The sequence below is a fragment of the Heliangelus exortis genome, chromosome 5, assembly GCF_036169615.1.
Source record: "Heliangelus exortis chromosome 5, bHelExo1.hap1, whole genome shotgun sequence".
Taxonomy (NCBI): Eukaryota; Metazoa; Chordata; class Aves; order Apodiformes; family Trochilidae; genus Heliangelus; species Heliangelus exortis.
In genome coordinates this window covers 36513259-36539224 of record NC_092426.1, presented here as the reverse complement: position 1 = coordinate 36539224, position 25966 = coordinate 36513259, and the positions used below count along the sequence as shown (strand labels likewise).

General features: G+C 39.4%; 1 protein-coding gene across 4 annotated transcripts; it reads left to right on the top strand.

The window, feature by feature from the left end:
• Window positions 1-317: 317 nt before the first annotated feature.
• Window positions 318-21192, top strand: SNAP23 (synaptosome associated protein 23). Of its 4 annotated transcripts, none has more exons than XM_071744642.1 (8): window positions 318-474; window positions 9814-9917; window positions 10431-10472; window positions 12190-12238; window positions 13577-13694; window positions 16992-17144; window positions 17671-17815; window positions 20377-21192. In XM_071744642.1, exons 2-8 carry the CDS (start codon window positions 9861-9863, stop codon window positions 20440-20442), a joined length of 630 nt encoding a protein of 209 aa, XP_071600743.1. In that variant the 5' UTR covers window positions 318-474; window positions 9814-9860; the 3' UTR covers window positions 20443-21192. The 4 variants fall into 4 exon arrangements, with proteins under 4 accessions (XP_071600743.1, XP_071600744.1, XP_071600746.1 ...); XM_071744643.1 differs by having other exon boundaries at window positions 9811-9917; XM_071744645.1 differs by having other exon boundaries at window positions 318-480.
• The last annotated feature ends 4774 nt before the right edge of the window (window positions 21193-25966 follow it).

The following is a 25966-nucleotide window of genomic DNA, read 5'->3' as shown; positions in this document are numbered from 1 at the left end:
GCCGAGTGGATGTGGTGCTCAGGGACCCGGTGTGGCACTGGGACTCAGCAGAGCTGGGTTAACGCTTGAACGCTACGATCTTTTCCAACCAGAATGGTGCTGGGAACCAGAGGCACTCGAACCGGGCGCTACCCCCTGGCGCCGGCACTACAGCCACGGCCCGGCCCGGTCCGGTCCGGTCCGGTCCCCACGTTGGGTGTACCCCGGATGCGCGCCAAGACCCGTGTCCCCACCACCCGCCCGCTGCCTCCCGCCATGCCGTGAGTGGCGCCCGGCACCGCCTCCGCTGGGCGGTACCGGTTCCCACTTCCGCGGGCCGGGCGGTGACTCACACACGGGTGGGCGCTCATCACCGGGGACAGGCGGGACATGGGCTCGTAAAGGGCCGGCTCCGCTCAACTCAACTCACCGGTGGCAGCAGTAGCAGAAGCGTCGGAGGCTGCGGGGCGTGAGGGAGCGGCGGCGGTGGTGCCGGTAGGTGTTGGGCGGCTTGGGCTTGCCGGCTCCGTGCTCTCGGGGCGTGGCGGATCCGGTCCGTGGCCACTTCCCTGCCGCGTAGCGCCCCGTGTGGGACCGGCTCGGGTTCGCTGCGGCCGGCGGGGGCCTCCGCGGGCCGGGCCGGGCCGCGCTGTCCCAGCGGGTGCTGCCCCGCCTTGGTTTCTGGGCCCGGCGGTCAGCGAGGGGGCCGGGACGCGGCCTGGTGCGGGACCGGGAGGTCCTTGCGAGTCCCCGCCGAAGCCGCGGGCTGTGCCTGTCCCCCTGGGTGCTTGGGAGGCCTCGCCTCCGAGGGGCGGCACTACCCTTTCCAGGGATTTTTTTACTTACCTGGTCAGAGCTGTGAACTCGCCGGGTAGTAGGATACAAGGGAATGCGCTCCTCTTTCTGCGTGAGGTGCTGTACATCAGAAGTAACCTCTGCTTTTGTGTTTCTTTGAACTGTATGTCTCCATGCTTTCTGGGAAGCTAAGGAAGAGTCAGCTTAGTTTTCTACTTTTTTTTTTTTTTTTTTTTTTTTCCCCACTTTTATTTCTTGCACCCAACGAAGGTTATCAAATCAACAAATGTGATGTGACAGCGAATAAGCTAAAGAAACATTGGAAATTCCTTGACGCAACTTCTCTGAACCGTTTACCTTCCTCTTTTTCCCTTCTTTAAAATGGCAGAGCTGGTGCTCAGTGGGCAGAACTGTGAGCAGCTCCGTGTTGCTTTACTTCATGAGCAAACCTGGTTTTGTGCTGCGGGAAGGTGTTTGGCTCTGTAGGACGGTGTTTAGGGACAAAAGCAAAGCCTCTTGTGATATCACTGGATGGATTCATTGGCTTCAGCAATTACCTGCTCACTGCCAAGCTGGGAACAGATCTTTATACCTAAACTCCCCTGTTCTGTAGTTTTTAAGTAGCTTAGCACAGCTTGTGTGCTTCATTAGAAGAAGTGGAATCTGTTCATGTCTGCATGTGGATCTAGGGCTGGTTGTTAATTTGTGTTGGCCAGTAACTGATTTGGAGGAGGTATCACAAGGCTTTTCCAGGGACAAAAACGAATTGTTGAGACGAATATAGAACTAAACACCCTGCACAGAGGAGGTGGTGTTGCTAATGCCTATTCTTTGTTTTATCTCCTCTGTGCAGGGTGTTTAGGAAGCTGATAAGAGAAAGCAGGAAGCATGCAGAGTAGTGTCTTGTTAGTGAGTCCTGGCCTCTTCCCCCAGGGTCACAGATGCTTTAATCATTTATCTTGTAGGCATGATCCTATGGAGGAGTACATTCTGGTTCTGATCCTTGTACCACTCTGCATTAGCTGTGCTAAGTTTCAGCTGATTTAACAAGCAGAATAACTGTGTTAAGGAAGAGCTTAAAAAAAAATCCTCCTCCTACATTTGTTATATATAAAAAATTTTAAAGAAAAAAACACGAAACAACAAACCCTCAATACAAAAGCCATCTAGTGTGAAAACTGTCTGAACTTTTCAGCTTTGTAAGAAAGCTTGTCATAATTAACATCACATTTTTCTAAAAGTGTTGCTTCTGTGATCTCTTTTGTCTTTGGGGGAAGGTAAACACCTTGCTTTACAAGGAACTGAGTGAGCATCAATGATCCCCTGAGGCTGTACCAATTTGCTGATGGCTAAAAGTATGGCTTGTAAGACTGGCTTTCAGACAGTTGGTGCAACAGTGGGGTTGTGTCAATACCTGGTTCCTACCTAATAAGATTGGTAAGATTGCCCAAAAGGAGGCATAGGTTGCATTTTTCAATCATACTTCTAAATGTACAGAAAACAGGAGTTGGACTTGATTGTGATGGGTGACTTCCAGCTCAATAGATTCTTTGATTCTATGTATTGGTTTGTAGCTCTTATTTAAAGCTTTTTCCCTGGTATGTATATGAAACATCCAAGCAAAGAACTAGTGAAGTAGGAGTCGTTGGGTTTTAAGGTTTAACACTTTGGTATTCTTAGTAGTAGATTACAATACTTTATGATTTGTCTGAAATGAAGAGGTAGTCAAATATAGTTATTTGGAAATACAAAAGGTATTCTTTGATATCTCTATAAAAAAAGAGTAACTTGGACAAATATGTATGAACGTTTTCCACTCAACTCTGCTACATTTAGTTCCAATTACCCAAAACTTTCACTGGATTTGAAGAGGAAGACAACATGAAGGCATAAGGATGGGGTTTTGCTGTCTTCATTTAGCTCCATATCTGGAACTTCACTGAAGTTCTCTCTTACCCGATGACCACTCCCCAGTCAAGAAGTGGAATCTGGAAGAGGAGAGAAGCCCTTTGGGTTGAAACATTAACATTGTTAATTCAAGGAAATAACAAAACTAATACAAACCCTAGGATAAAGTGTGTGAACTTGGTCCTTGGGAGCAGCAGGCCAGGAGGGAGGAGCCCCAGGAAAGGGAACTCCCCACCCTCAGCACAGCTCCCCATTTGTAATCAGCATTAGGTAAGTGGTGTGGGACATCCCTGGGTGTCACCATCAGTCAGCTGCTAACACTTTGTAGGAATTGTAGTTTTCATGCACAGCTTGGAATTAGCTCTTTTGAGAGAGAGAGAAATAAATTAGTCTAGAAGGCAAACTTAATAAGCCTTATGGGTTTGGCATTAAAGAGATCATGTCAAGTTTAGTTATCATTGAAGAAAGAAGAAAAGTTTTTATCTTAATTGGAAGCATAACATGATAGAGAATGTAAGGAATTATTTTAAAATATTTAGCAAACATGATGGATGCATGACTGGTTTCTGAAAGGCATCCAGTCTGTCAGAGGCACAGAACTGCATGTCAGAGATCCAGAACAGATTCTTACTATTATTTAAGATGGTATTGTGAAAGTGCAACCAAGAACAATTTATTGGTCTGGTTCAATCAGACCTCTCTGATTTCAGAAAAGTTGTCATTTTGACAACCTCTCCTTGCCTACAGTTTTTTCCAGATGCAGACTGTAATTGCAGCTGAGCAAGCACTTTATTAGACTTTGTGGTGACCTGTAGTTGGTTTAAATTTGTATGAGTTTTGAGTGCTTTGGATTACACAGCCTGAATATACCATGTCTTAAAACAAGGAAACAAATTTTATTCTTTTCTTTGCCTTAGAAAAGCATGTTCAGCTGACTGAATATGTAAATGTGAAGCATGTAAATTGCCTACTATAGCTTTCATTACCTTGGAAGTATCTTCTAAGCCTCAGAATATTATTGGAATTGAAAAAACCTTGAAAAGTCTATGCAGCCTCACTGTTGTAATGGCTTTTGAAACTTGTTTGTGTTGGAAACTGTGTGGGCATAAATGGCATGAAGTTTACAAATAATTCTGAATGAAAAAGAAAAAACTCAGAGTCAACAAAGGAAGATTTCATGTTCATTTTCTTACTGTATGCTCTGAGATGGGTAGCAAAGATGAATGCACTGTTCCTGGCTGCATAAAGCAGAGCTTTGATCTCCAGCCTTTGTCAATTCAAATGCTTCACTTTTCCCCTGAAGTTTTTAATGTGCCTGTTTTCTGGGAATCTGAGAGCTGTATAAAATGATATTGTCTTAGCTTTCTGATCACAAGCAGATAATTTAAACTGGGAGACTCACACGTGCAGACAGTAGGGCACTGTCAGTATTTTACTGCATTTGCTCCTATTTCACTCAGTCTTAAAGTTAGAGCTGGGCAGGTGGTAGCTCCCAGTTCAGTGCTTGGGGTTGGGGCAGGACTCATTAAGTGACTGATCCACCTGAAATGTGGTAATGTGAGCAGCACTTTACCCAAATGAAAATCTGTGCAGTACTCTCATGGGATCACCCTGCTGCTAATACAGACATAGCTGTAGCTCATGGCAGGCTGTGTCACCTTTCAGTTCTTCCAAATTAGACAAAGAAAGTACTGAAGTGCTGGAGCTGCCATATGGATGTGCTGATTGAACATACTAAGATCTCAGGGCAATAAAGCTTTCAGTGTGTCTGGCCTATGATAAAATCAGCCACAAAATGCCTGTTGTGTCCCTTATTCTCTTGCAGGAAATACCTTGAGGCTTTAAATAGTTCTGTAAAATCACATTTGCTGTGTATTTTCCTCAGTGTTCTCCAACTTAACAGCTTCACAAAGGAGACTGAATTTGAAGGCTTTTTCAGGCTTTTTGGAGCCTTTTGGACGTCCTAGTGAGTGGAGAAAAAGTCTGTAGACATAAATTTATTTCTTTTATCTCATTGTTCCTTTTGTCCAAGGCATAGAACTAGCAAGTTTAATCCATCCTCAATTCACTTGGACTGGAACATCCTAATTTTAATATACACTATAATAGTGAGCTTATAGGATGGCTTAGCACAATGAGCAGTCTTGTGAAGAGAGAACATCTTGCCTAAAGTTTGTGATTCAGATCAGGATTTCAGGGAACTCTTTCTGCCCCCACAACTGCCAAAATCAAACATGGCATAAAATACAGGTTCTTTTTTATAAGACAGTTAGAGTTGGTGAATGTGTTGTAGTCTAAGTTTCCTGGCAGAAAAGTTTTCTGCATAGTTTGAAGGTGTCAGGTTTTTCTATGCAAGGGCTAGAGGAGCAATTGCACTGGAATGTGTTTAACTTCAATCCTTGCAGTCAGGTAACTGAGTAAATACTGCAGAGTGCTTTTTGATAGCAAAAAGTAAATACAGCTGACATTACATCCTCCTTTAAAGGAGTTATACTTTATATTTAGGCACATTAGTTTCTTGTTTCAAACCACTAGAAAGAAAATAAACTCAAATAGCAGAATGTTGTAATATAACTATGAATATGTTTGTAAGGTGTCTTTTTCTTTGGTTACTTTCTGGATAGGATTTTTAAAAAGGAGAGGGAAAGCAAATAAAGTAGGCATTGAGTGGTGATATTAAAACAAATTCTTGCCTTAGCAAATCTTACATTATAATAAAAACATATTGGGAACAGTTTAGCCAAACCAAATATTTCCCCATGAATATCCTTTTTTTTATATATTCAAGACCTTTAAGTCTCCTCAATAACATCTTGTCATATGCCATAACTTAAGAGCTGGATACCTCAGTGGATGCTCTATGATTCCTAGGCAGAAAAATATGGGAATTACTATCCTTTCTTTATCTATGCTTACTGTGTTCTGTTGGAATAGCTGAACTATTTCAATACAAGTGGCCTTATCTTGGGTGCTTTACCATCTTTAGAGATGCCTTGAAATAAAGGCACCTATGTTCCATCTATTCAAATTAGTCATGTGGGTATCAAGTGTGTATCCCCATCTTTGGAAATGGCCCTTTCTGGAAAGGTTTTGTTTCTTTTCAAGTACTTCTGTGTGCTTTTTTGGATGTTACAACTGTGCAGCTTTTTTTTGTGTGTATGTGTGTGTACAAAAGCAATGCTGGCCAACTCGGCTGTAGAAACTAACAGGAGTAAAACTACAGCTTTTGGGACTCTAATGCATCCATTTTGCATATTCAGCTTTAAACATTACAATCAATCCAATTAAAACATAGGTTTTCTTAAGCATGTTGTGAGGAGGGAATGCTGTCTTGTTTTACATAGCTGTGATGGCAGTGGCTGAACACTGAAGATGAGTAAGATTTGCTGGGAGGTCCGGAGAAAGAAAAGTTCTGTCACTGTTTTCAGTGACATGAGACCTCAAGAAACAATCAGAAAAGACTAGCAAGTGTATCTTACTGTATGTCATGAAAAAGTTTTCACTTTTAATCATGTGTTCTTAATGATTTTATTTAGCTTTCTCCCACCTAGCTCAGTTATCTTAGCAATTTTAGGTTGAACATGAGCTATCACTTGACACTACACTTCCATCTCATAAGAGTCAAAACACTCCAGGTGTCCCAATATGAGCATAAGAAAACAAACACACACATGCCTCAGTTTTGGAAGTGACTTTTGCTGTTTCTTATGGTCATCTGCTATGTGAAAGGGTTTTTTCCTTCATGTCTTGCAGTTGAATTACTTCAGTGTTAGGTCAATTCATAAACAGCTTCAAGACCAAATATCACCCATTTAGGGGGAAAGTGGGAGGAATGCTGTGAATTTCCATAGAACTTTTTGCTGTCTGACAGCTGAGTTCCTCAGGAAGCTGTGAGCAAGGTAGGGGAAACCAAAAACTTGCCTGTCAGCTGTTCAGATTCAGTGGCAAGTGCTTGTGTTTTCAAGCCTTTGTCTGGTGTCAGACACAACTTCAGACACTTTCTGGTTTCATGTCTCACTTCTGATTTGTGTCAAATAATGGATCACTAATTCATCTGTAGGCTAACATAGTATGAAAAAGGGGGAATAGTCTGACAGCATAATACATGAAGTAGCTCTTCATGGAATTGCTGTCTCTTAATGTAATTACTATTAGATTTCAAAATTGTATTATCTTTCATAAGGTTTTATTAATATCACAGTTGTCAAGCCCAGGCTGACAACTGGTACAGTGTACGTGAGCTTCAGTCCTGAGGTTAATTCATGACTGTCAAATCCCAGTAATATGTTACTTTTCAAACTGTACCACCAGCTGGAAATGCTGACTGGTGTCTGCTTCTCCCCCCTTTTTCCATTTCACTGCTGGTTTGTTTCTCAGTGGCTTCTGCTTGAACTTGGGGTTCTAGTAGCACAGGGCAACATTTTGGCAGTATGGTTTAAACCACAAAACTCACTATCTGGCCTGCTAAAATGTACACTCTTCAGAATTTGGATGCTTTTTGGTTGTATAAAGTATTAAGTCAGTTTGGTAAGTATAAAGTATTGCAGACATCTGTTCATCAAAGACTTGTTCACCTCGAGTCCTGGGTCCAGTTCTGGGCCCCTCAGCTCAGGAAGGAGATTGAGGTGCTGGAGCAGGTCCAGAGAAGAGCAAGGAGGCTGGGAAGGGATCCAGCACAAGTCCTGTGAGGAAGGGCTGAGGCAGCTGGGGGTGTTGAGGCTGGAGAAGAGGAGGCTCAGGGGAGACCTCATCACTCTCTACAACTCCCTGAAAGGAGGTTGGAGCCAGGGGGGGTTGGGCTCTTTCCCAGGCAACTCTCAGCAAGACAAGAGGGCACAAGAGGTCTCAAGTTGTGCCAGGGGAGGTTTAGGTTGGACATTAGAAAGAATTTCTTTACTGAGAGGGTGATCAGACATTGGAATGGGCTGCCCAGGAAAGTAGTGGATTCTCCATCCCTGGAGATATTTCAAAAGAGCCTGGATGTGGCACTCAGTGCCATGGGCTGGGAACTGCAGCGGGAGTGGATCAAGGGTTGGACTTGATGATCTCTGAGGTCCCTTCCAACTCAGCCAATTCTATGATTCTATGATTTTATAAACATTTGTTGTGCATGTTTCAGAGTATTTTTGTCAGGACCTTGCCTCCAAAGCAAAGAATGTGTTGCTGTATTGTGTAGTGTTGGCTGCACTATGTCTCTTGGGTAACTCAAATACAGCTTCTAAGCTAAGGTTACATCATATGTCCAGCAGCTGTGTCTGTGCTGGTATGTGAATTCCTGAACCCCCAGCTGCAAAGGGAAGCAGGACACCAGGGCTAATGAAAAAGAAATTTCCAGGTCACTTTTGGAATACAGTTTTATTTCCAGTCTTGTTCTGCAATTACGATGGGATTATTGGGAAGCTGTTGTACTTAGAGGGTGGGGATATAATATCCATTTCACTGCTCAAAATGTAATGTGTTTTATGGCTCCCAAGCTGCAGAAGTACCTGACTCTGTGGCACCCAAAGCAGGGAAAGGCCAATCAAGCCTGCAACGACTGAAGTAATCCAGATGTTGCTTGCTCAGTGCAAGTATATAAGGGAAATTTCATCCTGTTTCTGAATATGAAGGACATGTGAGACCTTCACTCAAAGCACCAACTTGGTGTAATTTTCCTGTGCTTCCTCCCTGGTCCTGTTCTTCTGGTCCTTGGCTATTCAAGCCAGCTTGAATGACATTGCCAGAATCAAAGCTGGTGCAGAGCTGCCCTGAATAAGCCCCACCAAAGGAGCCTAAGCCTGTGATTTTAAAGATAAGTCACTGATTATATAGTTCAGGTTGCAGTAGTTCAGTTTGCCTGGTTGAGGCCCCATGTGAGAGTGCCTGATTTTTATAATTATGGCAAAAGCCAAGTTGTTTTAACAGCTACTCAGAAAAGCATCTTAAAGCCATAGGTTTAGGCTGAATACCTATGTTAGGTGCCAAAGACCAGGCTTGCTGAAATACTTTGAAAATTCTGAAGTACTTCAGCTATAAGGGATTAAGTGTCTTGATCTCAGTTCACCCTCAGAGTATGCACACATCCTGCAAAGAGCTGCAAAGAACATAATCCATTTTTAGCTGAGTGAATCTGCATGAATTTGCCCTTCTTTGTGGCTACTAATGTTATGTCTTCTTAAGTATTGTTTTGTAGGGGAAAAAGGAATGTATTCTGTTAGTCAAGCAGGATGTTTGGGGTGATCTCAGTGAATAACATGAAATTAATTGGAAGCTACTTATGTGAAAGAGCAAGGATTAATAATCTAAAGTTAAGGGGGAAAATAATTTTTAAAAATCCTCTTATTATACATCTTATGTGCTATTTCATTAAATTCTTGTGTATCCTGAGAGCTCTTGTTTTCACATTGTTAGAGAGCTGGCTTTATTAACATACTTCCAACAAAAATGCAGATTTGTAGCTCTGAAAAAACTGTTTGGTAAGAATACAGTTACTGATGGTCTGTCTTTTTCCTCTTATATCTTCAGGCAAAATTATACCTCCTGATTATAGTAGACTACTTTGTTGAGACTTAAGTTATGAAAATCTAGATCTTGTCTTTATTTTGACAGGTGGATTTGAAAACCTGTGCTAGAGTTGTAGACATACCATTTAAAACTGTTGCAGATCCTTTTTTGCATTTGAGGGATTCACCACACCAAAAGAACAAATTTTTCTAGAGTGTTCCTGGAATAATTTTAGGTGATGCTCATACTGTGAAAGTACTTCCCCTTCTTGTTGAAATACCTCAAAGGCAAGGGGAAGAACATTTAAAGCTTATGCTAATAACTTAAATGCCTCAGTGAATTGTTTAATTTTTTTATTGTAAAACTTCATTTCCTGATTTTTTCCTTACACTAGCAATAGATAAAAATTTCCAAAAGTGTTTAGGAATCCAAGTCTTGGAGAGGAAACTATTTCACATACTCTTGCATTTCTCTTACCTGCTCAGTTCTGTAGTAGCTGAGTAATCCTTTTATTACTTTGTAGTCCTAACCTATTGGTGTACCATGCAGAATGAAATGTGTAGGTTTATGTTCTTTGAACTGTCTTCTAGTTACAGCTCAAAATACTGATAAAAGGCTAATTCTGACTTTTATGTCATGGTGTAGGAGGAAGATTGTTTTCAACGTGAGTACTCACCAAGTGATAATTTCTCATCATGGCTGAACTGTCAGCTGAAGAAATTCAGCTGAGGGCCCACCAGGTCACTGATGAGGTAAGTAGTATGGGAAGCCATTTGGGATCACAGTACAGATCTGTCCAGATGATAGTATCTTAGAAACGTTCAGTAGTGTCCTTTTTAGAACTTTCACTTCTCTTAGTAAATACTGGAGCAAAGACTACTCCAAAACCTAAGAATTAATTAAAACTTCTCAATTGTAAAGCCACCTAATTGACTGAGTGCTGACCCCCTGGTCCTGACTACTGAGACAATGCAGGCTAGGTATTTGTGCTATTCTTAATCATGTTGACAGTTTATTTAAAAATAATTTGACTATTTTTTCTTTTATGCTCACTTTTCAATAGGATAAGCAGAGTACTAGCAAATATTCAAAACCAAAGGTTTACTAGCTACTAAAGAAAAAACCAAACTCTAGTATGCTGCCACTATAACTGTGTTGTAGTACATCACGTGTAGGCTGGGGTGCCTTGCTGTGGTGAACTGGTAAAGAAGGCTCAGACACTGACATGGGCTATTAACACACACATTTTAAAATTTTCTTTCTAGTCTTTGGAAAGCACAAGGAGGATTCTTGGCTTGGCCATTGAGGTAAGGAAATACTTCTGAATTCCCTGGGGATTTATGTGGGTATAAACAGCAGCATGTTAATTATCACAGAGTGATCTTAATTGCTTTTTTGTCCTTGACAAACTTTTTTTGAGACCCATTTTATTATTAGAAGTTGCTGCTTTCATTCAGTATTGTCTTTTCCTTTATGTAAAGCCAGTTCACAGAAGGATTATCTTTGCCTGCTTCCCTCCTTACCAAATTGGCCTAATCTCAATGCTACAGTTCAGTTATAAAAGGTCTTCTGTGATGATCAACTATGGCTCTTGCTTCTCACAGTATCTTCCATTTGTCTTTTAGATCACTTTCCCTGTGAAAGTGTCTTGCTGTGAGGACAGTAGAGCTCAGTTGGGTGGGACAGTAGAGGGTGGGACTGCTTTTGGTTATAAACAAAAGTAGTTCTACATAGCCCCCTCTTACAATCTGTTTATCAGTTTTAACTTTCAGGATAATTAAGTATGATGATGAAACTCTTACCACCCTTGCACAGGACTTGAAACAAAAAAATTTGTATTTTGGGTTTATCCAAGTGGCATTGTATGAAGAATCTGTTCATCTACACTATTGTGTCTTGCATGCCTATTGTAAAAAAAGACTAAGTTTACTTTTGGTAATGTAATTTCAAAAAATACAGAGTATCCTCTTGGCAGCAAGTAAGAGAAGTTCTCTATTAGTCAGCTCTGGTAGACTTAATAAAGCTTAAGTTGTTCAGCAAAGATATATTGCTAGTAATTGGATATGTCATAGATAAGAGAATCCAGAGGCAAAGCAGTATTGTCCTTTCAAAGCTAATGCCCACACTTTAGTACCAAAGACATGACAATTTTTTTTTCAGCATCAGAACACTAAAAAATAAACCAATGAATAAAGTGTTTGGTTGCTGTGGTTGCTTTAGAGCCTGTACTTACTGTCCAGGCTGTGGAGATGGAGATGCTGCTGTTACCAGTGAGGCATTTGAATCAGCCTAATGAGAACCTCTCAAACAGAAAGGTGAAGAACATCTAATGAGCCAACATAATTTCTCTTGATACCATAATCTGGTGATTCATGGAAGCTAAAACCCTTATGGTAGACAGTTCTATGCTGCCAGTTTACAGTGAAGCATGGTGCAATTTGCACCCTAGGTTCTAGAACTTAAGCCAGCAAAGAGCTGCACTGTGGTTTATTCCTCACTACTGTTTGTTTTTTGTTTTTTTTTTTTTTTTTGCTTGGTTCTAAAACTAGTGATGGGCTTTTCTCTTGATGATCTTTTTTGCTGAATTCTCAATAATGTTTTTGCAGGCTTGATTTTGCTTTATTTTTCTGGTTTCCAGGACTAGATTTTTTCAGCCCCATTGAAGGTTATAGGAATAAAAAATGAACTAAATACTACTTTTCAGAACAAGGCACAGCTAGGTTTACTTTTTTAGTTTGACATTGTCATAGTTCTATCTGAGTATTACTGTAAAACTATCATCCTGTTGTAATATAAAGAAATAAATCACCAAAGGCCCACTAATTAAGCTAAGTGTAACAAGTAAGATTATCAGCCAAGCATAGGAGCTAATTTCAAACCTAGCATAGCTTTACTACAGAAATTACTCCTGCCACAGTTTTTATTATGAGTTTTGTTGATTTACCAAATTTACTGTGGAGACCTGTTTTTGCACTGCTGTATTGAAATCTGGTTTTATATCTGCAAATAAATTTCCTTCTGCAGTCCCAGGATGTTGGCATCAAAACTATCACCATGCTGGATGAACAGGGAGGTGAGTTCTTCCTTCTTCCTCTCTAACACCAAAAAATCAGTTCCATAAGAAAAATAATTATCATTCCAGAGTTGTTGCTGAAACTAAAGGTGTGTTAAAAGACTTTTTATGTGAAAATGAGATTTACTAATAGGTTATTTTCATGTGTCTAGTATTGAGGAGAGGCTTTAAAGTAGTTGAGAGGTCATGGTAGTTGCAGTGTAATAGCTTCTGCTACAGAAGCAATTCCTTCCCACCATAGCATGAATGTAGCTGCATTTATTCCAAAAGCAGCAACAGAGGTGCAGCTCTAAGGATAGGGAAAATATTTTTGATACAGAAAACAAAATGTATCAGTTAATCTTTTTTTAAATTAAAAAAAAAAATCCCCAAGGCAGGAAAGAAAACAGGCATTAGACTTAGTATAAAGATAGATTTTAAACTTGTAAGTTCCTACTTGAAAGAGATCTTAATATCCTAGCCCCACTGTTAGGATCCGAGTAGTAATAATAATAATAATAATAATAATAATAATTTTTATAATAATTTTTATTTATATTTTGTTTGCGAGGAAAATTCAGCCACTACTCATAGACGACGCGTGAATTTACAAAAATAACCAGGCTTTATGATTTAAACAAGTTAAAAGGATTTATTTAGGATTTATACAATTAGTTACTTTGGAGAGAAGAGTCGTTAAGAAGAGAAAAGAAGGAGTAATTAAGATGTTATCACCGTCCGCCGGCCCTGGCCTCTGGCTGTGGTCGGGTGCGTAGGGTCTGTCGCTCCTGCCGCTTCTCTGTCCCGCAGCTGAAGCCGAAGTGCCGAGAGAGGGGGGGTCCAGAAGAAAGCCGCCTCGCCGCTTTCCGCTTGGGCCTTCAGAGCTGCTTCCCGCCTTTTTGCGCCGAGCTGGCTGGAGTTTGTAGTCACAGGAGCTGATTTCCACGTGTCCTGAGCTGCTGGCTTCTCTGAGCTGCTGGCTGCTTTTCGGTTCTTTTTGGGCGATTTTTATACAGGAAAAGAAAAGGTGTCCCTTTTTTGCATAAGTCCCTGATACATACAGATTTCCAGACTTCCCGGAGATGAGTCATCCTTATCTTTTAATCTTTTTGGGTGTCCTGCTACCTTCATTGTCTCCATCATGCACCAGGAGACGACCTGATAAGCATTCTTATCTTTTAGGTGTCTGTCAGGCATATGGTGAGGTAAACATATGTTAATTGACAAAACGTTGCAACATAGCAGAGAGAAAGAAGAAAAAAGATTGATTCAAGAGACATAATTTTGTATTTTTAAAGTGTTTACATCACCCACCTTCTTCCAGTCTGTGTTTATTCAGGTTACTTGTTTCTCTTCTAGAACAACTAAATCGCATAGAAGAAGGCATGGACCAGATAAATAAGGATATGAAGGAAGCTGAGAAGACACTGACAGAGCTCAACAAGTGTTGTGGGCTCTGTGTCTGCCCTTGTAACAGGTCAGTTAAGCAGGTACTTGGGTCTGAAGTTCTAGTGTATTTCCAATTGCTACTGCACTGGGAGATGGTATCTAATAAAAGCTCTCATTAAAAAATGCTGCATGTCTAGGAAAGCCAATTGTTTGGGTTTTTAGAGGTGCAATGCTTTATAATTATGAGAGTATTTAAAGCTCACTTGCATCTAACCATATAGTGTGCCCTTTTCACTGTACATATAGCTGCTGTATAATGTCCTGCACAGCTGCTCCCTAATCTCCTTATAGCTTATGCTCAGTAGAATAGTTTCAGCATCCATACAGATGAGACCAAATTTGACTGCAAAGAGCTATGTGTAAGTGCCTGTCTGCTAGGAATTTTACTTCAAAAATTATTTTTCACATAAGTACTTTTGCACTAAAAAGCAAGAAAATTGTTTTGGAGAAGGAAATTAATATTAGTTCTCTAGGCACTTAAAAAATGTTTGTGTTGGAGATGTTGAAGCTTTAATCTTTCACCAGTGAGGACATAAATCTTGCAGATATGCTTCACAGAACATTTATAAGGTCAGTGTTATGGCTCCTATATCCAAATGAGTTAAGGGGTAATCTGATGTTTTGTATGGCACTTGATATATTGTTCTACACACCTAAACTGATCAGAACTCAGTATTGTAAGGAAAACAGTATTTGTTTTTCAAAGGTGTGCTAGCTTTATCCTTACACAATTTGTGTGAACTGGATGTCATCATAGTCTTCTTCTTGCTTAAGAGCATGACCACTCTTTGGTATGAGAAAAAATACTTCTCATTTCACTGAGAGGTAGCAGAAATTTAAGTAAAAGTTCCTTGCAGTAGCTGAGTCTATTTATGCAACAGAATTAGAGTTTGAGGATCACTTAGGATAGATATGTGGGTTCTAAGGGTGAAAGTGTTCAAGCTTTAGTATCTTCAAAACATAGATAGTTTTGTCCTGACCTTTGGGTAGGGGAGCTTACTGGTTTATATTAGTTTTATCAAGCTGATGGACTTTGAGCATTTTTACTCTCTCAGTCTTACTTCACCAAAGCCAAGCAGCTTATTGACACCAAGCAAGCTCAGAATTTGTGAACTCTTGCTCAAATACACAGATAGGAATAAAAGAATGAGTGGTGTACAACAATGGGCCATAATGAGCTGAAAAATCTACTAGATAAGTAGAGGGCAATAAAGAAGAAACTGAATGCTTTTCAAATATCTACTTGTAACTGGTTTTCTGTCAGAGTTATTTGTCAACTGGTTATCTCCAAAGCTTTTAATTTTTTTCATAAAGCTAAATCAGAATACTTGTCAATACCATTTGTTTGGGGTTTTTTTTTCCTCGTTTCTCCTAGGCTTAGATTATTTATAAAAGCTCTGTGAAAACAAAAAATACCAGCAGTACTCTAATCTATATACTACTAACAATTTACCTTTTTCCTGGTCTTTCTTCTTTCTTTCTTTCCCATTCTCTCCTAACACTGATGCTTGCATTCTATAAATGAAGACTAGGATAAGAAGCTGTGTTCACTTAACTGGTGAAAGAGGATTTTAGGACAAGGTCAGTCTTACTGGTGCAGATGCACACTTAACCAGCTGTCTGAAGTGATGCTTCTGTTAGATTTGTGCTTGCACGTGCATGGTGTCTGCATGCAGGTCTCCTTGTTACTGTGTTGTGTTGTAATACTGATGTGAATAAAAAATGTCAATTATTATACAGTGTATTAGCAGTGAAAGTGGTGAAGAACTGCTTGAGCTCTTGCTGGTTTGATAGGTTGCATAAATTGCCTCTTACAGACATGGGATGTGAGGAAAGTGAATGTTTAGGAATTTGAAAAAGAGCTTTTAAAAAAAAATAAGGCAATGAGATTTGTTCTTAAGGGTGCTTATTTTGAGCAGCAGTTCTGTTTCTAGATGTCTACTTCAGATGTGCAAGTAGTTTTCTGGCCACTTGTTTTTGTTGATTAATTTTCTCCCAGTTACCTCTGGCACCAAAGACTTTGCTAATCCAGAAGCCACATACAATGCTCTCCCGCTTTTGTGCCTTTAGAATTAATGAGATTAAAATGTAATTAATGCTCAGTCTGGTTTCAGTAAACTTTAAAAGGTCTTTAAGCCTGTCTATGCACAGGCAGCTAGAATTGTCTGGTTCAGGTTTCTTTAGGGTTCTGCTGGGTGGGTGCAGCTGCTTCATCATAAACTGAGAAGTTGCTCCTTTCTGTGTATATTCATACTAGATTACTTCTCATAGAATCTGACCTGTGAAATGTTATTTCCCATCTCAAGTACCTAAATGCCACAAGAGTGAGTGGAATATTTCTTCATTGCAGCTAATTTCACACCTCCTCAAATGTGAAATATCTGAGCACTGTAGAAATAGAGATTAACTACCTGTAATTGTAAATTTCAGTGTACTAAAAGCCACTACAGATTTCCCTTCACAGGCCTTTAATGAAGCAGAAAAGTAGCTGTGGTGTCTGGTTTATCACTTAAACTTGAAAATGCTGGCAAACAAGATGAGCATGAGAATAGCATTCTCAAAATGTTCTTCAGGGTTCATGAGAACCCAATTTCGATTGTTTATTTTTCTGTTGTATTTTGTTTTTTGCTTTTGTAGATACGTGATTCTTGATTTGCTTCGTGTCAGTCAGTGTACTTTTCTTTTTCTGAATTTTGTGGTAAAAGTGTAATGTCAAGTTGGTATTTCTCTATAATATTATAATAACTCTGAGTTATTACAACTGAATTGACAAACGAAGGAGTTCTTTGATCACGATTCCTGTTATTTCATAATCAAAGTTAACCTGAAAAACATTATCTTTTTAAAAGAAAATCTTGGAAACAGAATATGTTTGGCAAAAAACAGTAAGGATTAGTGGGTTTCCTTCATAGGATGCCTACTTGTATTAGATGGAGTCTTTTCCTTCAACCTTATTTCTTCACTGAAGTGTAACTAAGCTTGATGCTAGACTAGCTCCTGTTGTAAGTGGTTTATCTTACAACAGTGTAAGCTTTCCTGTTACTTCTGTAAGCTTCCTCTCTTCTGGTAAAGTATATTACTTAAAGGAAATTACTGTGCTTATATTAAATCTTAAGACAAATTAATCAACTGTCCCTAGAGTAACTCAGTTGTGTTTGTACTATCCCAATAGAAGAAATTCTGTTGTATAGACAAGGCTTTGTACAAAATCTGGTTTCTCTCAGGCATGAGGAATATTTCAGAAAATCCTAGAGTAATGCAGAAGTTAAGTCAGGAAGTCACATTTCTGATGTAGCAATTCAGATTTCTTATTTTTATGGTATAGGACAAAGAATTTTGAGGCTAGCAAGACATACAGAACAACCTGGGGAGATGGAACAGAGAACTCAGCAGATCATGTGATATCCATGCAACCAAGAAGAATAAATCAGCAGCAGCCTCAGACTTCTGGAGGACCAAGTGGTGGATATATTACAAGGTGTGCTGCTTCATATTTCTCAATCTCAAATGCAGAAATCTTACACTGCCAGTTGTCAGCTTCTTTCAGATGCCTTCTAAAGTTGCCAAATAATAAGCTTTTTACTACTGCTTGGAGGAAATGTTGCTGCTTTGAGAGGAAACTGCAAAAGCCTGCACTTGGAGTGCTGTGTTCATCTTAGATTTCCATTTTTTTCATAGTGTTGGTATTATCAGTCTGTTTCTGGATGCTAGGACTCTAGAGCTTAGTGCTCAGTTATTGAAGGAGCTATTAAAAAATAGGTTTTTCATTGTCACAAAGTATATTTAACACAAACTTAAACTTCCTCTGGTAGCTGCTATTTTAAATTCTAAGGCTTAGCTGATTGCTTGCAATACATGGGGTTTTAAAAGAGGAAAACCATACTTTGCCTTGAATACATTGCATGTCAGATAACTGTGCAGCAAAAAATTTATTACAGTAAATTTAGGGTAAGGAAATGAAAGTTCTTTGTTTATTGGAAACATTGTCTTAATTATTGGAACAGGATAACAAATGATGCCAGAGAAGATGAAATGGATGAAAATCTTGCTCAAGTGGGAAACATTCTTGGGAATTTGAAAAACATGGCTCTGGATATGGGAAATGAGATTGATGCCCAGAATAAACAAATAGACCGGATAAATATAAAGGTGAGTTCTCTGCCCTCAGCTTAGAGGTTGTTAGTGAGAAGTTACAAGGAATGGACTCATTGTTGTATCTACCTGTATTTGCAGTAAATACACACTAAGATTGTACCATCCTCTAGGTTGCTGTGGTTAGAACAAGACATAGATCTCAGTGTTTGGTTATGTAGCTGGAAATTCAAATGCTTTGGAGTTATCAGGAGACCTAAAAATATAGCACAGGTCAGTGCTTACTCTGAAAGCAGCTAAACTTAATTGGATCAAAAGGATTGGATCAAATATTTAACTGGAGGGGTAACTGGGGTATTGCTGCTGGCAGGGATATGGAAGGGAGTAGGTGCTTTTACCAATAGAAGGATTACTCTGGGATTCCTAAAAAGTCACTGTAATTATTGAATGGTGAATAAAACACAGGTTGCTGATTGCCCTGAGCCTCATGAACAGGTTAATATTGGGGCTGGAGAGACCAGAATAATAGGTCTTGTAGGTTCAAAAGGGCATGGTATGATATCATCTGCATGTGAAGTTAGTCATAGCCAATAACTTTTTTTTTATTATTATTGCTTTAAAGATTAACTTCCCAAAAGAGACTGATCATATATAAATGTTCTGGGGGGTTCTCCAGGGGGCAACTTATGAGGAAGTTAGTAATATTTTAAGAATTCCTATATTCTGAAATGAATAGAAGTTCTTTTAGAGGCATACCTGGTTAAGAAAGGAAATGAAAGCTGCAATGAATAGTGTTTACTAAAGGCATAAAAAAGCAGAAGTGGACACAAATTGCTGTAAAATTACAGAACTAAGACAAAATGAGAAGTTCAAGATAAATACTGAGAAGGGTTAAAAGCAAGAGGAATGGAATTTTCTCAACAGTCCTTGTCTGACACAAACATCAGTTGTACCCGTGTCAGCATCTCAGATTTGTATGTTATTATAAAAGATGCCTTAATTGTCTTTTACTGTTTACTGTTCTCTGAAACTGCAGATATGAGGTAATTTTAAGTATAAAAGGATTCAAGCATTTTAAAGAACAATAGAAAATTTAATCTGAGCTTAAAATTGTGTGTGAAATCCTTACAGCTTATAAAGTGGATTGAAAAGTGCATGGTCAAGTTAACTTCAAGTGTGAATTAATGTATTTAACAGTAGTGTTTCTGGTTATTTCCAGCACCTCTTTTGGGCTGATGCTCTTTCATTTTAGTGGTCTGAATAAATCTTACAGATCAAGTCTTACTAACTATTAAAATAGGGTGTAAACAAGTTAGAACTGCTTTTCAAAACTCCAAGAAAAATGCAAGTGTGATTGCTGACTCTGAGACTGGCAGCTGTCTCAGGATATTTAAATTAATCCTGTTATGCTGACATCTGTTTTTAAATGTAGTAAAGAGTGTGGAAATTAAATCAAAATGTTAAGGGTGTATCTCCAAGGGCAGTACCATCTAAAGAAATGAAAAGCAGGATTAAGCTTAACTTCAGAATAGGCTTGATGTGGGGGGGTTTTTTGTTTTGTTTTGGGTTGTTTTTTGGTTTTTGGGCTTTTTTTTAATAAATTCCAACTCACCTGTGAACTACATAGGCTTGACTGGATGACTTTTAGTAGCCTGCAGTGTTATGCAGGACTCCTAATCTGAGTAATTGCCAAATAAAAGCTTCTGCTATGGCTTTTTCTTAAGATGATCTAATAGATGATCAATGTGTTTCCAAAGTTGTGTTGACAGGTTAGGTGCTCATTTTCCTATAGGAGATTCCTGCCTCTGCCCAACCCTTAAGGGCAGGAAGGAAAGAACCAGAAGGGAAGGGCTTGAGCTGCCAATATCCCTTTCCCAGCCCTCTGCAGTGTGCAGGTGTAAACAGGCACAGGTAGAGCTGCTGAGAATTTTGACTCCTTATGGTGAGGGCAGAGGTTTTTTTGTGCTTCTTACCCCTTCTGCTCATCCCCACTTCCTGATGCATAATCAGGGAATTATTTCAAAGCTCCTTATCATGCCTTTTGGTAGAACTTTATTTGGACACTTGTTCAGCTTAGATGCTGTGCCTGACTTGATGCTTTATAACAGTAAAACAATTATAAAATTAGGTGTTTTTCTCACCAGTACTGTTATGACTGTGCATAAAAACCAGGGATATGCACTGAGTAAATCACAGTCACAGATCCACAATAATTCTGACTAGATGCCCAGAAGTCATTTCCAGGTTTGAGTGTTACTTCTAGTCCAAGGCAGCAGTGCTGCTCTGTAGAGGTCTTTAAGATGTTTAAACACTTGAAGTGAGGGAATTTTTATCCCCTTGTTCTGTTAATATTCTTCCTGACTTGCTGAGGCAAGCTGCTCTATGTTTTGAGGGTCACCTAAAGACTAAAAACTGTTTCACCTAATTCTGTTTCTGCCAAAATTGACAGCATATGCTGGCTAGGAGGAAAAAAAGAAAATTACTTCCACCTTATAAAAGTTGCTTCTCTTCTGTATATTACAAAAATAATACACTGCAATGCAGAAGTTTGTGTCAGTTTGAATTTTTTAAATTGTTTCACATGAAATCTGCAAATGACCTCTTGATTTCTCTTTCAGGCTGATACAAACAGGGAACGCATTGAGCAAGCCAACATCAGGGCCAAGAAACTAATTGACAATTAAATCCTGCTGTCATTCTGTCACTGTTCAGTGGCACTGTCACTTCAGCTGCAAGCCACCATATTCATGGATCTGTGAGACTTCTATTCTGAAATAAGAAGGGCTGGGAAAAATGAAGCAGTACCCTTTCTATTGGGATTAATTTCCTTTTTTTTTTTTTTTTTAATTGCTTTATGTAAATGTGACCTTGACTCCAAGAAAGCAGCCAACATAACTTCCTCCTATTCATTTGCCTTCACTTTCTTTAAACTGCTCAGTTCCTGCACCCAAAATACTGTTCTTTATTGCAGTTGAACAAGCAGCTGAATTCACAGCTGTGGGAAGTTGGAGAGGGCACTTTGCACTGTTTGAAATACCTCATAAGTTGAGTGTCTTCACTAAAATAGGGACTTGGTGAGTATTGTCTGACCTGTGTCTTTAGCAGGCTAACCACAGTTGTACAATCCAAACCATAGGATTTGGTTTGGGGTTTAGTTTGTGGGTTACAGAAATGAAGAGGCCCACTGCTTTTTAATACTTGTGGGTTGAGGGCTTTAAAACACTTCCTAACCACATGAACTTTAATGCAAAGGTAACTGGAGGGATATAGGATATACAGGTTTCCATTTCTTTACTGTAAAGTGGTGTCTGTTTGGAGGTCATGATTAGTAAATCATGCTGCATTGTTCTGATATTTCTTGTGTACATAAACACACCTGATCTAAACACCATGCACAGATGAGTAGAAGGAAATAAAACTGTCTGCCTTGAGTATTTATTTGATGGAAAAATTTATGCCCCTCACCTACTGGTTTAACTTTAAAGGGTTGGAATGATGCATCCTAACTGGAAGAAGCTGACTAGAGAAAGTTATGCAGCTTGCTGATATTCTGTATCAGGTTCTGGTTTGGCACTGGAGTTGAGTTCATACCTTTTATCCAGTGCAAAATAATGGCTGAAATCTGAGTGCTGACTGAAATCTGACTGCAAACTCTGCATGGCTCTGGGGGAGCTGCTTAAACCCTACTGAAAACAGAGAAGCTTATTATGAAACTTCTTTTGTCACACATCTGGATGGAGCAGTACCTATTTAAGAACTGTATGCTAGTTCTAAATAAATTAGTTCTAAGTAGATTCCTGACTGGTTTATTATTTCAGACTTTGGGACTGGCAACTGAAAATATTGCATGTCCAAGTTCCTTGCAGTTAAAATGTTCCTATTTTGTTGCAGAATAGGGGATTTTTTTGACTGGGTGGGGCAAATCAATCTTCCTATGGAGAAAACATTTTGGTTTTACTGCTAAATAATCAGATTTATTCCCAGAATTTTCTAATTTTATTGCAAGTGACCTGTGTAATTCTAACTCTATCCAGAAATATATTGTGCCAGTTATAAAGGTGAAAAGGATGCTTTGGATTAACCTGTGGTATTTAATGTTGGATGGAAAAAAATCTTGAAATTGAGTAGAGGAATCATGAAAAATAATAGCATTATGGGGTGGTTTTCTGGAAAGAATCCATAAGTATCCTGTAGCTATTAATGAATCCCAGGGCTAGAGAGGTGACACTAATCTCCTGAAATGTAAAGCAACAATAAAGGTTTTGTTTTCTTTTTAGTAGAAACACAATCAGTATTACTTGTATATTCTCCCAGGAAACTTTATTTAAAAAAATCCAACAACCTGACCAGGGCTGGAGCTGCTGCATGTAATAAACAGGCCAGTGGTAAATTGTCTTAATGTGAATAGGGTGAAGTAATTTTTAGGGGACTGGCTACTTCAGTAGTGTGTTGACTTCTCTCTGGCTTCCAGTAATTATTGGAAAGCTAATGAATTTTAGAAGCTCATTATCTCCACCCTTAGTAAATGAAATGTTCTTAAAAACACAAGTAGCAAAGAAGTACTTTTAAGAACATTAAGTACATTTTTAGCAGCCACTTGTATGGGAAAGCATAGGGAATTTCTATCTTTTTTTTTTTTTTTTTTTTTCCTTCTTGCAAACTTCAGGTGAACTGAGGGCATATTTGCTGCTGGGTGTGAAAGCAAAGTATTTCATCAACTATGATTGTCTCCTGGAACAGGAGATGAAAGTGGTTCCCTTACATTGCATGCAACACTGCAAACCTGCTCTGTAGCACCTGGATGTTTCAAACATTGGAATGATTTTCTCCCTTGCTCTCAGAAGTCCTTATTCTTGACTTCCCTGAGACCTAACAACAAATCAGCACATTGGCTGAGAGAATGCTATGATTGCTACAGCAGAACTCTAATGTTGTAATGGATACCACACAGGGAAATAATTTTTGAGACTCCAAGCCTGAGTATTAATGGAATATCATTGCTTTTTTTCTGATGCAGCAAGAGGCAAATCTGTAAAAGATCCATAAGGGAGTGGGTGCCTTTATGTTAATGAACAACCCAGTCTGCTGCTTGGATTGTCTTGCTGTTGTATATAGAATATATGCTTAATTTCCATACCTATGGAATAGAATCAACACTTGTATGTCTTTGTATTTCTGAATGATATTAAGAATGAAGGTTTACAGTTTCTGCTTTTGATTGTTAAAATATATATTGTGCACAAAAAATACATACTTCTATAACTGAATGTGTTTTAAAACTGTTTTATCTTATAAATATCTGTGTGTAGTGTCCTGTCCTTTAAAAACTTGGCAGAACTATTTGCTACTATGCAACCAGGAAATTTCACTTCTATTTTTATTTCACAGAAATCCAAACGCTAACAAAGGAATGGGTGTGGTTGAGAGGAATATTGTGATATTTTTTTAACACTATAGATTTCTTCCCTGCATAATCAACATCACTTATCTTCAAATTATGAAATGGGTTCATCTCTTGGAGAAACTCATTTGGCATGGGGCTGTGCTCCAGGAAGGTAAAGGAACTACATACAATAGATTTTGGAGTTAAGTATCTGTAATGTGCCTAGCAAATGCCTTGTCCAGTAAGTGAAATTTAGTGATTTAACCTTAATGTAACTTCACTTGTGAGGCAATTTAAATTGTATTTTTTGTGGTACTAGAGCCTCACATTCCCAGAATGCTCCTAGGGGGGGAGAGAGGAAAGGGAAGTGTTGAGCTGCAGGAGAGTAGTCTGGGAATGGCTGTAAAAGATGTAATTTATATACTCTGTACCATAGGAAAAAAAAGAACCTAGGGATAGGCTGCATAAGTGACTCTCCTGAATTTGTAGCACGTGTCCCATGGGTACACTTAAATGATGGTAAATTCAAGGTAATCTTCTCCTGGATACAAGGTGAATTAAGCCTCTTAATGCAGGGATCACTATTAGTGTGAACTGCAGCACATGCTGCTTGTGCAGCTACTTGCAGAACTTCCCTTTCTGAAGTCTCACTGGTGAAACAATTTGCCATTTGCACAATGCAGTGGAAAATCAGAGAGCAAGTGATACAGGACTGAAATAAAAAAAATTGTTTATACTGTTAACTAGGGTAACACTTTCTACCTCAATAATTCTAAAACTAAAAAGCTCCAGGTGTAATTATGCATGGGAATAAAATTGGTTTATAGTGTTACAAACTTCCAATATAAAACTACTGATAGATTATATACAGTGCTGAAATGTACAGTAGTCACATTTATTGAGTTGAGATAAAACATGCAAGGGCATCAGGCAGCTTTTTTTCTTGAAACAAAGTCTTCCTGTGTCCTGGGACAAATGTGATTGATCCAGGATTAACTCAGCACCATTTTGTATGGTGTTTTCTCCCTTTTGTTTTACAAAAATTTTAATAGCTGTCAGAAATCCAAGGAGTAATTGAAAATTTTCTACGTGTACTGGTGATCATGTAACAGAAATGTTGATGTACTTTCTCAATACTTCCAAAAGTTGTAAAATAGCAATTCCAACTGCATAATTCCTAAGTGTTCTCAGTTACCAGCTTTTCTTACACATCTTTGTTGAATAGACAAAAGAATCCTGCTAAAGGTGAGAGAAGTGTGTCTGAGGAGATCTTTCCAATTATAAAACCAAAAGAAAAACCCATCCCAAAACCTACCCCAGCACAACGTTTCCAAGTGGACCCATACTGATGAGGGATCATTACTGTAGCTGTCAGAGTTGGTGAATGTAGAGGAGAAATCGGGTAACTGAGGGCCTTTGTTCTGTGTACGTCTTGCATTGCTAGGAGAAAAAAAGCTACTACTTCATAGAATCATAGAATGGGCTGGGTTGGAAGGGACCTCAGAGATCATCAAGTCCAACCCTTGATCCACTCCCGCTGCAGTTCCCAGCCCATGGCACTGAGTGCCACATCCAGGCTCTTTTGAAATATCTCCAGGGATGGAGAATCCACCTCTTCCCTGGGCAGCCCATTCCAGTGTCTGATCACCCTCTCCAGAAAGAAATTCTTTCTAATGTCCAACCTAAACCTCCCCTGGCACAACTTGAGCCCTCTTGTGCCCTCTTGTCTTGCTGAGAGTTGCCTGGGAAAAGAGACCAACCCCCCCCTGGCTCCAACCTCCTTTCAGGGAGTTGCAGAGAGTGGCTTTAGCTATCAAGTAAGAGCAAAAATTCAAAACCAGCTTTGGGCTTAAAACTATTGAGTACTGATATCCACATCATAATCTATGGCATCTATTAGTATGATACTGAATAGGTTTCTGACTCTGCAGGGGTTTGCATTATGGTAACCTACAGGTTGTGTTCTTGTGCTTTCCTAGTTGCAGGCCTTGGCTTCACTGGGATAGAATTAAAGAATCAGTTTCTGCTCAGGGAAGCTGCAGTTTTTGAGAAGATTGCAGCACCCTATTCTGTGAGAACATAGCTGGTGATACACTTTGTTTTAGTTTGGGACCAGCCATGGTAGTGATCCAGATCTGTAGCAGTTCTGAGCTTACCAGATGCTAGGGACTGGAGGAGCCAAAGCAGAGCAGCTGACCTAAGCTGGTCAGCACAAGTGTTCCATGCCACAAATGTCACAGTCACTATAAAATGTGAAGTTTGCTGGGGTTGGGGCTCTTCCTCAGTAGCTGGCATCCCTGGAGGTTCTTCCTTCTGCCCTCTAGACCTACTGTCCCCTTTGCTGTGACCATCAGGTTCTGACTGGAGCTGTGGTGCTTGTTGTGTCTGACATGCAGCATTCAGTGCTGGGAGGACAGCTCACACCCACTGGATGGGCTGAGTATAACTTTGTGTTTCTTATTAGGATTATTAGTAATTCATTATTTCATTAAATCTGTTTTCATTTTAGCCCATGGGTCTCCTTTCATTTTCATAACTCCTTTCTCAGGTGGGGAAGGGTTATTAGGTGATAAAACAACTGCCTGAACAAAGGCAGTCTTGCAAAATGAAGTAGCCTTGGACACACTGTCTGCTGTCAGCTATTACTCTAGCAGTTTTTCCATAAAATAACACCTAGAAGTTAAGTAAAATTGGTTCCCTGTTTAATGATGGATCACATCCATCCTTTGAAAGAGGAACTGATGTTCTCTAAAAAAATAGGTAGTGCTGTGTAAGAATGGAAATAAAACAGCTACAGGGTCAGGGAATTAGATACCTCTTCTGAG

Bases quoted from the DNA above. Each gene is read 5' to 3' on its own strand.
- SNAP23 (XM_071744642.1), top strand. From the start codon at position 9,861: ATGGCTGAACTGTCAGCTGAAGAAATTCAGCTGAGGGCCCACCAGGTC. The intron at 17,145-17,670 runs GTGTGCTGCTTC...TTATTGGAACAG, and splicing joins AGTGGTGGATATATTACAAG to GATAACAAATGATGCCAGAG. The intron at 17,816-20,376 runs GTGAGTTCTCTG...TTTCTCTTTCAG, and splicing joins TAGACCGGATAAATATAAAG to GCTGATACAAACAGGGAACG.